General features: G+C 37.5%; 1 protein-coding gene across 2 annotated transcripts in view; it reads right to left on the reverse strand.

Moving 5' to 3' along the window:
- Nucleotides 1-1,945: 1,945 nt before the first annotated feature.
- The window catches only part of MED14 (mediator complex subunit 14), a 79,681-nt gene continuing 68,390 nt past the window's right edge, over nt 1,946-13,236 (reverse strand). For both annotated transcript variants that reach the window (XM_036895347.2, XM_036895346.2), the window contains 7 exons: nt 12,518-12,700; nt 11,334-11,569; nt 9,205-9,384; nt 9,004-9,111; nt 7,479-7,604; nt 6,894-7,086; nt 1,946-4,374 (listed from right to left, as the gene is read on the reverse strand). In XM_036895347.2, the coding sequence (XP_036751242.1) occupies nt 4,301-4,374; nt 6,894-7,086; nt 7,479-7,604; nt 9,004-9,111; nt 9,205-9,384; nt 11,334-11,569; nt 12,518-12,700 (1,100 nt within the window). In that variant the 3' untranslated portion in view covers nt 1,946-4,300. The remainder of the gene's footprint in view (nt 4,375-6,893; nt 7,087-7,478; nt 7,605-9,003; nt 9,112-9,204; nt 9,385-11,333; nt 11,570-12,517; nt 12,701-13,236) is intronic.

Genomic DNA, 13,236 nt, shown 5'->3' on the forward strand with positions numbered 1-13,236 from the left:
CGCTGGGCGTGTGGTCACGCCCGGAGGCTACCCGAACGTTCGGGGCGGGGGCAGCAGAGCCAGTCGCAGCACGCCCAGGATACCCCGGCACGTTGGCCCCACCCGTCTTAGGTGACCACGGACGTGTAAGTACCTCATCTGGTGTTGGCCCAGAAAACCTCTACGTGAAACTCTTACGCTGTGTTCTCTCTTATTCCAAGCTGAGACTCGGCCAGCCCCCGATTCAACTACCTCTCCTGTCTGTGCTTCTGTTTCTTGTTTATGTAGAGATACAGAAAGTGCTGAAGGCATACTTCTTGAATTCCATATATTCCTTGCATTATACAATTGTATAAAGTTTACTTAACTGGTTCCTAAGCCCATAGATTAGCTGTAGCAAATAGGGGCATTAGTGAAATGTGACTGCTGGCTGCCAGTACCGCGCTTGAGGTGTACTGAGGTGGCACAAAGCTCAAAAACATCCGCCATTGGGCCACCTAAGCAGAGGCAAGCTGGACAGCATATCCCCTGGTTCCTTCAGGGCTCCACCGCCCTGAAAACCTATGGTCCTGAAGCATCCAGCTTAAATGATGATTACTTGGTGTTCTCGGTTATATGGTAATGCTCCTTGCACAAAGCAGTCTTAAGTTAATTTAAGCTTGAAATAAATGCCATGAGTGTTAGAAGGTAATGGATCGTCACCTCCAAATGACAAGAGGTCATCTCAGTTTCAGTGGTCTTTTAGTGAGTTTCCCGAGCTTGGAAAAAAATGTTAAAATTGTGTGTAGTCAAAAGGCTCTGAGGGAAAATCTAACCATTGAAGATTTTCCCTGACTTCGTGGTTCACGGCAAAGTGGCAGTGTTTAGGAGCACTAAATATGCACTCAAACTACCTCTTCTTAGCTGTTTGAGATCAGGCAAACCTAATGTGATCTCTGCAAATTACTTCATTTCTCTGGGCCTCAGTTCTGTAAAAGGAGGATATTAATACTTACCCAATTGGGTTTTTAGGAGAATTAAATACACACTGAAATACTTAGAAGAGTGCCTGGCAATAGTAAGCTCTCAGTAAATATTAGCTGTTGTTTTATGTTGACCTAAATGTGCCCTTTCATCAATCAGTCATATTCCTAGATGAGGTATTTTAACAAATCACTGGTCACTTGAAGGGGGAGGCAATTTATAGAAAATTATGAGCAGATCATGGTCTCCTGGAGCTGTGCAGCACATGATGGGTGGCCTCTGCTAATTTTTTCTTAAAAATCTCAACACTGAGTCCATCCTAAGTAAACTTCGAACTATTCCCTTAGACACACTGTCCACTGCCATCAAACCAAATGAAAAATTCCACAATGAAATACACATTAATCTTTCCCATTTCTGTCCCTAAAGGTTCCTGGGTGTAAGTTCTCTTAAAATTTTCTGTATATTGATTTTATATCAAGAACACTTGGATGATAAATAAATATTAAACTAAAATGTAATAGCTATTTCTTTGAGGTTAAAATCATGAAAGAAAGGAACAAGTTTTTATGTTGAAATTGGATCCAAATTTAGAGTAGCAAAATTATTCTTGAAGTTACCAAATTAACCATGGTCCAAAGAAGGACTAACAAACTGTTAGTATCCTGTGGCTGAACAGTTTACTCTGTTAACTGCAACGTAGTAAAGTTATTAGTGCTATTTAAATTCAAATCATGTGTATTTTAGTTGATGCATACACTCAACTCAGTTAACTTTCAAACATAAGCGTCAGCCCATTATTAATAATGTGGTATGTTTGTTCAGGTTCTCATTTCTTCCTCTCTAATTCTCAAAGTACTTCTATACATGCTGAAATGGCATTTCAGCAGATGGAAAAACAGTGGCACATTAGAACCAATTTCTTCTTTCAAGGCTAAACTAATACTACATCAGACTATTCTCTAAAACATCTTTCTGAAAGTTAACTAGAGACAGTTGGCAGTTCTCTGAAACTTGTATACATTTTATTTATTACCGAACTGACTGAATCACACTGAAAACACCTTGAAGTTAATACCCAAACCATCTAATAGGAAAAATCACTATGGGCATCCAGTCCCTTTGGTTGACCTGGGTAACAAAAGAGGCAAAAGACATGGTTTGTGATGAAACCTAAGATTTGAATGCTAGTGTTTTCAAGCTTTAATAAAGTATATACCAATTCCAAGTACCAAGCATAAAAGTCATATTCATGGGTTTATTCTTAATAAGCATCAAAAACAAACTGTTCACTGGTTCCTATCTTTTGATTTATATTATGCATTCAGAGATGAGTTGATCAGGAAAAAAGTATCCACTGAATGCACCATGTTTAAAAATACAATTAACATTTCAAAACTACTTAAAAGAGACAATACTTGAAAAGTTTACTCTATTAATAAAATATGAGACAATATACTGCAGATAAAAATACATTTCTTGTATATACATGGAGATTCCTACATGAAAGAAAGGATTCAGCTCCAAATAGAAAAGGGCTGACCCTTGATAAAAGACTTCTTAGATTGCCGAACTGTTAATGGTTACCATTGTAAGGAGAACTGAAACAGAAGGATAAATGTAAGTTAAAGAAAGGATAAAAGTTTAGTCATATGCTCCTGAATGGCGGCAGAGTTGGGCGAGAAGCAGGAGATGAAGGCAGAAATAAGACATAGAAGAACGGCAAAGAAGGCCTCAACCCTGACTGGAAATGGATGGAGAATCAAGCAAAGTTGAGAACCAATACACTAATAGTTCCAGTGAAATATCTGAAACTAGAATTTGGTAGTGCGAAGTTACAGAAGCTCAAATTCATCTTACCATGGAATTAGACAAAGCATCTAAAATTTACTGGAAAATCAATATTACAGTGACCAGGTAACTCAGTATAGTATTACCATTTTAAAAACTTTCCCAAATAACATCAAGTCACCAGAAGATCTTTGCTTCCGATCATATTCTTTGAAGCGTAAAAAAGTCTCTGACAGGGAGAGACAGCACAGTGCTCCAAAAAGAAACTGCTGAGATGTGTCGGTATCAAGGACTTCATTTGGCCCTGGACAGGCACTGGATCTTGGATTCTTCAAAGTAAGAGGATTGTCCTGGGTTTCTTCCAAGCAAAACATTTTATGGTTTTGTTGACAATAAATTAATTCGCGACTGTTTAGAACCCCAATTTTGGTGGGGAAGGTAAAGGGGAGAAGTTAATCAAGATAAAAAGACATCACAGAAATTTCATGCAGGGGTAGAACGTTCAAGTTCTCTGTTTCCTATTTAATGCTATATGCACAAGTATCTTGTACACTGAATTTATCTAACAGAAAAGTTCCTGCATCCTCAATAGATGAGAATGATTGAAGTACTTGGGATCCTTGATCAATATGAACTACTCACTATCTCTTCTCAAAGACTGGGTTCTTTCTTTATTACCCAAATCCTATATTGAAAGAACCAAGGTGCTAAATGTTCACCACCAGTCAAGTTATGAATGTTTCAAGAAAATTAATTAACCTTGAAACAAAGAAGCAGATGTTTTTGGTCAAATTTCAGACGCATACTACTGAAATTAGACATAAGAAATTAGACAGCAGAAATTAATTACTACTGAAATTAGACATAAGAAATTAGATAACAGGAATTAATTACTACTGAAATTAGACATAAGAAATTAGATAGCAGGAATTAATTACTGCTCCCCGCCAGGTTAAACATGAAGGGAGGCCCTGAGAAGTCTATAGAGCTGATATATACACAAGTGAGTGTCACTGTTTTGTTTTTTTTGTTTTTTGTTTTTTTTTTTTACCTAGTTTTATTAAATATTGCTTCTTTGGGATGTGTTTATAACAACTCCCAGAACATTTTCATGTAAGGATTCAAAGCGGTCATATTAAAATACAACTTCAATATAAAGTTTGTCACAGTTTTACAGTATTCAAAAATGACAGACCTGCCTTAGAAAACAAAATCAAACCCAAAAAGGACTATTACACCCAAAACATAAGAAAACAATTAAATAAACAAATTTGGCAATTCCATAACTTTGTAGTATAAAACAATATTAAATCTATTACTGGTAAGCGGACACTGATGTTTTTCCTAGTTTGAAATGTGTCCCATTTAAACACACAAATTCATTATACAAAAGATTGACGGTCTTTTTGATGAAAGAAGTGCACCCTGAAAATTTCTGCCAGTTTAGGATATTTAGCTCTTAAAATCAAAAAGTCCTTTTGCTTTTTTAAACTGAAGGCTGATTTCAGATTTTTTTTTTGTTGTTTTGTCTCATTTGTCAGCCTTCCTGGTTTAAAAACAATAGTGTCTATGGACGCCCACCAGGGGGCAGTGTAAGATTAGCCATTAAATCACGAACAGCTGCAAATATTGTGCATTCACCTGCAACAGAGAAAAATGGTCATTAGCTATTCGCAATACAGGAAAGATGATGTTAACAGACCGGTGTGGGTAAGGTGATTAAATCTAAAATTAACAAGAACTTTAGGGATTGAAATAAAGGATTAAGTTATAACTGCATAGGTTATAGGAGATTAAGCTTTGGTCATAAGTATCAAATGGTATTTGGTTTGGGGTTTGTTTTTTTCTCATGAGGAGATTTTGGGCAAGTCCCAATTAGGTTTGAATTTAAGAATATACACCTAGAATTTCTCTATAGAAACACTCAAGCATTGGATAAGCCCTTCAAAGTTGGGCTGCAAAGCTCCTGACAACTAGCTTATGCATTTTGAATCTAATGAAAAGATCTAGTTTATATTTATGCATTAGTTTACTTTATCAACAGTGTCCTTCTAATGTTGCATTAAAGGCCAGAGAGAACTTTCTGTGGTGAAGGGAATATTCTGTATGTGTGCTGAGGCTACCAAGCAGTTGTAATGTAAGCTAGTGTGACCGAGAAACGGAATTTTACATTTTCTTTAATTTTAATTACCATAAATCTAAATAGCCACATGTGGCTAGTGGCAGTTACATTGGTTAGTGCAGTTCTATGACATCTATTGGAGTTTTCTCCCAAATTTCAAGGAAGCGATCAACTTCTGGAGTTCAACATTAAAATTAATTAATACAAAAATAAAGTGACTTTCCTTACAAGCACTTCACCAAGGGGGAAGTGATGGGTTTGAGAGGAAAGGAGGGAGGCTGAAGTATGCTACAACAAAAATCCAAAAACAAGATCTGTTTGGGGGAGGCGGGCAGCTAATGATTCATCCTCTCAATTTTCTCTTTGCTGAAAGAAACCAAATAGCCTGCCTCTGACTTCTTGTAAATATTACATATATTTATAGTAAACCAAAACCAGTTGTAAATATTATAAACCAAAAGCTGGATCCTTTCCCTAGAGCATGGCCTAACACTACAGTGGCTGAAAGTGACAGAACTGAAGACCTCAACTGAATAATGGCCTTCCAGCAGAGGGCAGGATGTGCCTTGACTACATGCAAGTTAATGCAACCTTCTCTCCAACCACTGGAAAATTAAGGTACAGAATGTAAACGAAACCCAAAGATTTTCCCAGTCCAGGGTAGAAATAAAAGGAAAAAAAGATAGACACTTCCAAAATATCCCAACAATTTCTCAAATAAAAGGAGAAGTTACATCTTTCTTTTTCTTTTTCAAAAATGCATTTTCATTATTGATAGGTAGACAACCTTGCTTGATCCCAATAGGATTAGAACATTCTTTCCTCTTTCCTTTTAATTTTAACTTCCACAGGACAAAATGATGAGAGTCATCTGCTTGTGAAGGAATAGTGTTTATTATCCAAGTTCAATGGGACTGCTTCTTTGAAAATTCTGATAGCTTTAAACTTTGATTCTTAAGGACTTATTTTTAGCTGAAAGAAGAATTAAGTCAGGATGAAAGCAGAAAATTGTAAGAATTGCAAGTATTACAACAAAAGCAACATACCCTTCTTTACTGCCCAGTACATTCCTTATAAACTATACTTGAGTGAGGACTTGCCTATGTGTATAGTATGGGGAAACAAATAGCTAAAAATAGAATTTCTCCCATGATTCCTCTTCCTAGTAAAATTTTGACACTGTGGTATCTAAAAATGTTTCAGAGACCAACTTTCCCTCATTTAAAAACATTAATGTTGTTATGCTATTCTAAACAGATAGAGAACTGCCTTAATATTAAAAATAACATTTAATTTCCTTAATATTAGAAATAAGCAAAATGGAAGAGATGTTCTCTTAGCTGAGCTTTATGTTTTGAAACCAAAAACTGAGCACTACCAGGCGTTGCGTGTTAAGTGTAGGCTACTACAGTACTGAAGGGACCTTGTTTATATGGTAGAAACATTCTGGTTTTCTCGAAAATGTTCAGGTTTGAGAGCTTCATTGTGCACTTGGTGAAAGGTTCACTTGCACCCGCCTGACACTTATATAAGAAGCCCAAAAGCAGTGATGCCATTTGTATCAGCTTTTATTCTTCACAAAACATTTAGAAGATACAGAATTTTGAATGATATTCTATTCATGACTGAACCATGAAATATGAGAAACCAACGTGCATTTCAACTTGGTGATGTACAGAGTGGCAGGTATCGATGGTAGGGCAGGAATTCACAGCCATGGAAAATTCTATCATCATAACCTAGGGCTTTGTGGCAATGTGCACTATAAATACAAACTTCTGGCATCAGCAACTGGACAGTCCCAATAGTAAATCACTAACAAAAATAAAGTCCAGGCAGCAGAGACATGGACAAAAATGAAGAACCAGTGAGAAAGGAAGAAAGCAATAGGCAGACATTAAGAGGGCCACAGCAACAGGCTCTATTCTAGGACTGGGGGCGAGGCAGGTAAGGAGGAAGCAGAGAAGAGAAGGGGGATCTCTCAAAAGTACTTCTGTAACACATATATGCAATAAAATATCATTGACTGGTCATGTACCTTGTCGTGGTGGGTTCATCTCTGCAAACCTCTTCAGAATGTTGCTGACCATCATGGGAGCAGCAACAGAAGAGTTCTGCTGTCGGGGAATGTCTGCCTGCTGAGTGGTACCTGAAGCCATGTCATAAATGATTGGAACTATAATACTAACAGGTTCTTGGGGAGGGACCGATGTTTTCTGAGTTAGTTGAAGCTGAAGACATACAACACACACAAAGAGAATAAAAACACAGTAAGAAAAAAAAAACATTTGACTACATTTATCAGAAGTACTATTATTTACTATCAAATTAAGATACATCAAGCAAAAGAAAATTAAATATGACGAAAGAAGTAACAAACAACTAAATACTATAATTAAGATGCAACTGTGTCATACAATTATCTAGTTCAATAAATTTCTGTGATTACTAAAGGAACCAGGATTACATGAAGTGTAAACTGACAATGAAGGAACATGGGCCAATATTTGGCAGCAACAGTTCATTTCTGCAGTTTTCCAAAAGTTGCTTTATTATCCTCATATGGCTTTTTCCTCAGAAGCTCTGTACACGTGCACACACACACACGCCAAGTGGCACTTACAAAAAATAGCATTTTGGATTTTAGCACCACAGCAGGTGTCCCAGGAGGTGCAATTGGCGGTGCACTGGGAGGGATCGTCAGGCAAAACTGAACATTCCATTTTAGCTGTGTTGCCTGGTCAGGGAACTGTTTTGAAAAAATAAATCATGATAAAATCATATGAACATTTAAAATTATACCCCAGTATAGGAGTCTGAAAGGTTAGAATTTTTATACTCAATTACTAACAGAACATAAAGTTGATCACCTGCAATATTTCAAAGGAAATACATATGTGAAGTTACTAAATGAAAAGTTAACTCTGGATTTATGTGCTATGTCCCCCTTCCTTCCCTCCCACTTCATTAATCCCCAAGGCCTATGGATTCTGCTGCTTCAGTGTCTCTTACATCTGTTCCCTCCTTTCTATTTTCACTGATGCCACAAAGCTCAGGGCTTTGTTACTTCACCCGTGGCCTCCAATGGTCCCTTCCAGTGGGTACCTCTCTCAGTCCATGCTTATACCACTGCCAGACCAATATCCTAGAGCATACTAATCCAGCTCACAAATGTTCAGTGACATGCAGTTCCTCCTCCCCTTGGCAAGACCCTCCTGGCAAGACCTGGCACTCAAGGCCCTTCTTAACTGGTGCCAGTCTAGACTTCCCAGGCTTTCCAGATCCTTCCCTAAAACAAACTAATCAAACTGAGTTAATCATTTTAAATTATATTCACTAGTGCTTTTTTAGCCACATAAATATTTATTCCTTTCAAAACTCAAATGGTTATCTTTTTGGCATAAATAATGTTTCCTATAGCCTATCAGAGCAGAAGCCAAATGTTGAGACTACGAGAAAAGGAACATCGCTGTCCCAATATTAATAGTAAAACACCAACTGAACAAAGTAGTGAGAGGTATGGGAATTACAGCAATACCACAAACATTAAAATGGAAGGACTACTGTAAGACTGGTAAAATACAACCAGCTGCCACCTGGGTTCTATCTATTATATACTTTCATAGGGAAGAAGAACAATTAAAAATCTCCCCAGAGAAGATAGATTTTTTTTGATAAATGGCATTATGGCCATTGCGGGCATCTGAAATAGTTAGATCCATACCTCACATTTTATACCAAGATAGATTTAAAATGGACCAAAAATGTAAATAATTAAAAAAATGAATCTGTAACAGTATTAGAAGAAACCGTGGGAGGATTATTTCATTATCTGTGAGTAGACAGAGCATATTACACTTATTTGCTTCTGTAAGAGGTAAGCCACTGGTAACGGGTTGCCTGTGGGGAGGGGGATAGTGTCAGACAGGGATGGATGGGAAATTCCTCACTGTATCATGTTCTAAATTCAAAAGATACAAGAAGATTGTGTTATCCATCAAAGATAAATAACATTTAAGCTAAAAGACGAATTTAAGAGAAAAATCGAAGTATATAAATGGGTGACAGCCAAATAAACACTGCTCCCACCAACTCCAACCTCTTCAAACAGGCCTTGCTATAAAAGTATGTGTTTCTCTGTAACTTACCAGCTCTAGCTTCATAATATGCACACAGTCCCTGAGGATGTGTGTAGGAGCTCCTAATAGCTTGGTGAAGGCTATTAATGTATTGGCTTTAAATGGTGGTCCTGCAACCTACAGGGATAAATAAAGCAAATTACACTTCATTCTACCTTGACTCTTGTGTTTCATTGATTATATGAAAATTACGCATTAATAAACACATACTCTTGTTTCAAAGAATTTCTCCAAAACCTGAAGTTCATCAGGTTTCCACTGTCCTGCATTTTCAGGTGTCACTTTTAGCTGAAGTGTTTGGTTGGTTTTGGGACTAAGGGCTACTCTGCATTTCAGCGCATCAGTCTTAAACATGATAACTCCAGGTTCATTAGAATTTATCAGCTGTAGCTGCAAAACAAGAAGGATGCATTCAATCAACATGTGAGACAGTATGTACAATAAAGAGAAAATGAAAATATTGTGGAGAGAATTGTTTCAAAAGGAAAACAATTAAGTTGATACCTGTTTTCCAAAACAAAAATCTAGGCACTGAACAACATCAACTGCTAAGAACATTGCAAAGAGAGATGCAGACATTATGTGTCTGTTAATGGAAGAAGATAACACCACCTATGAAATATTCTTGCAAAACAACTCAAACCTAAATTTAGTAGTTAGACCCATAGGACTGATCAATATTATAGAAATACAGGGATCAAAAGAACATGTTAAATGATTTCAAAGGTGTGCAATCAGCAAAATCCAGACCATGAGAAACTCTACAGGACAAATGATTTGGTATTTTCAACAAACGAATTGTATAGGGAGAAATGGAGGGGGAACCCATAGTTTAAAAGGGACTTAAAAACTTGTTTGGGTTTTGACTCAGACTAAAAACTGTGATAACTTGGAAAATCTGGACACCAACTAAATAGGTGATGATAAAGAAATTGTATTTATGGATGAAATGATGTCTGGCATTTGCTATAGAACAATCTGGGGGAGGAGCTATAGATGAAATAATACTGGTATGAGTTCACTGTTGAAAGTGGGCGACAAGAACATAAAAGTTCATTATACTTTTCTCTCACCTTTTGTATTTGCAAAGTTTTCCACAAGATGTTTTTTAAAAAACAAGAAAAAAGAAATAAAGAATATAATTACAAAATGTTCAATCTGGATTGTGACCTTATGTTAGCCCACGGGGTGGCAGTTTTTTTCTGTAAAGGACCAGAGAGTAAACATTTTAGGCTATATGATCTCTGTCACAACTACTGAGTGATGCCAACATAGCTGAAAATAGCCATAGACAGTAAGTAAATTACTGAGTGTGACTGTGTTCCGATAAAACTTAATTTACAAAAAAAAAAAACAGGTGGTGGGTAGGACTTGGCCCCCAGGCCCAATTTACTGACTTCAGCTCTAGCCTAATATGTTGATTGTGCAGATGAGCAAACTGAGACTCAAAGAGCTTGTAAGTGGCAGAGGTGAGGCTAGATCACAACAGGTCTGATGATTTATTAACTTACATTAAAACTTTTCTTCATTTCAAATCTGAATATAAAGGTTGCAAAAGGGCTTGGTGCCATCCATGGGATGGATATTTTAAACATTCGCCATTCTGACTACCTCATTAACACATACATATATCAATAAATGTAAATAACATATATACTGAGTATCAAAACATCTGTTAAGGGTTTTATATGAAATATCTCAAATTTCCACAGTTATTATGAGTTGGGTAAATACTGTTATCCTCTATTACCAAAAAGGTAAAGAAATTTGCCCAGGCTTATACTAGCAGGTGGCATGGCCTTGCTGCAAACCTAGGCGGCCTGACTCTAGAACTGGTGCTATAAACTTTCAACTGTTTCCTAAGGGCATCACCATAGGAGAAGTGAGAAGTCTTCATCTATAAGGGTTTTAAATCAGTTCAATTGTACATGTATTTAAAAAGCAGCTTTCTTCCGTGTGAACATAATTTTATTTCACCGGAGACTCAGATTCAAAGTCAGCCTGCCTGCAAGGGGATTTCAGAGGGCAAACAGTTACTTGGATACAAAGTCAGATCCTGGGCACACTTGTCCTATAGTGTTGTGGGGACCTATCTCCAGGTTTATCTATGTTAGCCACAGCACAGCAAACTACAAAATGCAGCAATATGTTCACATTAGAATGGGAAAGAAAACAGTAAGTAGTCCATTTTTAATGCTGGAGCAGGGTAAAAAGCACAATTGTAACAAGCTAGTTAAAGGAGGTAAAGGAATATCATTTTAATTCAGATTCTATTCTGTGGGCCAACTTAGCACCGACCTTTGACAGTCACCCCTTAGGAGTTCACTAGGTACCCATACCGTTTCTTGTTGAATAATTCTTTGAAGGTGTCGTCGCATGATGACCGATCCCAGGAATCTCTCAAGCGGAGAACAAAGGTAACTACCTGCCAGGCCAGGCACGAGGCCTGGTGTTGGAGAGGGCAACAGTAAGATGTTCAAGGCACTGTGGGTGAGGATGGTAGGTATGGAGGCTGCCCAGGAGCGCTGAGGTAGTTTACGAGGAGGCGGCATGTTTGTTGGCATCGTTTGGGAACCTGTTGGGAAGGATATGTCATTTCATTTACAAATACATACTATCTCATTGTTCCCTGTTTTGCTTTCATTACAATCTTTGATATTCTAAAGCAATCTATACTGTTTTAGTTACTCCTTGTGGTGCAACAATCATATATTAGCTTCCTGTTAGCAAAAGCCATAGCAAAAATTCTCCTCCCTGTAGCCAGGTCTCTTCAATGTGACTTTGGAGCAACTCCTTCAAGGGATGGAGTCCATTTCTCTACCTGGAATCTGGGCTGGCCTTGCAACTTGCTATGGACTACAGAGTGCAGTGGGAGTGATATGGTGCCAGTTGCAAACCTAGGCTCCCACTCACTCTCTTGGAACTCTGTCCAGCTACCAGGTGAACAAGCCTGTGATCAAGTTATGAGACCACATGGAGCAGAGAGAAACCATGCCAGCTGGAGTCATTTTAGACCAGACAGGCCCCAGCCATCTGACAGCTGACTGCAGACGCATAAGCAAGCCCAGCAGAGCCTGGAAGAACTGCCTAGTTTGGCTCAGCCCAAATTACCAACCTATAGAATGGTGAGCTGATACATGACTGTTGTTTTAAGTTTCTAAAAGTTACATAGCAAAGCTAACACATTTCTACAATTCTTCTCTTCTGTGTTAATTTGCATAACCTTGTCAGTTACCTTTAGGTGTCCCATAAGGTCTAGTATTGCAGCTAAGTTAAGTAGTCATAACAGAGGTATTGGGACTCACCTTGGAAGATTTCTGGAGTAAACATTCACCATTCTTACAGTTTGCCTGAATTGCAAATTAACTATTGTTAGCCAATTTACTAAATGGATAAAGGTTTAAGTTATTAAGTATTCCCATTCAACAAGTAGATCATGGCTTTCAAATGTGAGGATGGAAAAAAGAATAGGTCACCTGGAGGTTATACTAAAATCAAACATAAAAAGGTTGATGATACTCGCTTGTTCCAGCTCGAGGGGAATGAGAAGCATCTGGAACTGGAGAATGTAGTGATGGGTTAGCCGGTGACATTCCAGGCATGCGTGTTGCTGGTGAGGGGCCAGACACTTGAGGAGATCCTGGCCAGTTCCCTGCTCGCCCACTTGGTGACACCATAGTGTATGGAGAACTCGGGTCCAGGGTTCCTGTAAACAAATAAACAAATGGTTTTCAAAACCTGTATTTTCATAACTGAAAAGTATTTGACAATGGCAAATGTTTATACTTTACACAGTGATAATTTTACTTTGTCTTTCAGTAAGATATTTCACTGAAGCATGATGCTTCTTAACATAGTATTGACTAAGAAACGTACCAAGAATTGTTTTGAAAGTAACAACATCCTGAACAATTTGATACTTAAATTTCATTCTGCAGATACTGTTAACATGTTATTTATACCCCTTTGTAACCAAATGACACACTGAGAAAATATTTTTACAATGTATCAGCGAGCAAATAAGCCTATCTTAAAAGTCTTATAAATTGGTAAGAAAAAGACACAAGAACATATAAAGGATACAAACTAGCAAGCGTAAAATAAAAAACACCAAAGACCAACGAACATTTTTTTAAAATGCTCAATTTCACTAACAATCATAGAAACACATATTAAAGAATAAGATACCATATTTCACCTATCAAAATGACCAAGATTCTAAAAAAATCATAATTCCCTGTG

This window comes from Manis pentadactyla, chromosome X (assembly GCF_030020395.1).
Source record: "Manis pentadactyla isolate mManPen7 chromosome X, mManPen7.hap1, whole genome shotgun sequence".
NCBI classification, from domain to species: domain Eukaryota; kingdom Metazoa; phylum Chordata; class Mammalia; order Pholidota; family Manidae; genus Manis; species Manis pentadactyla.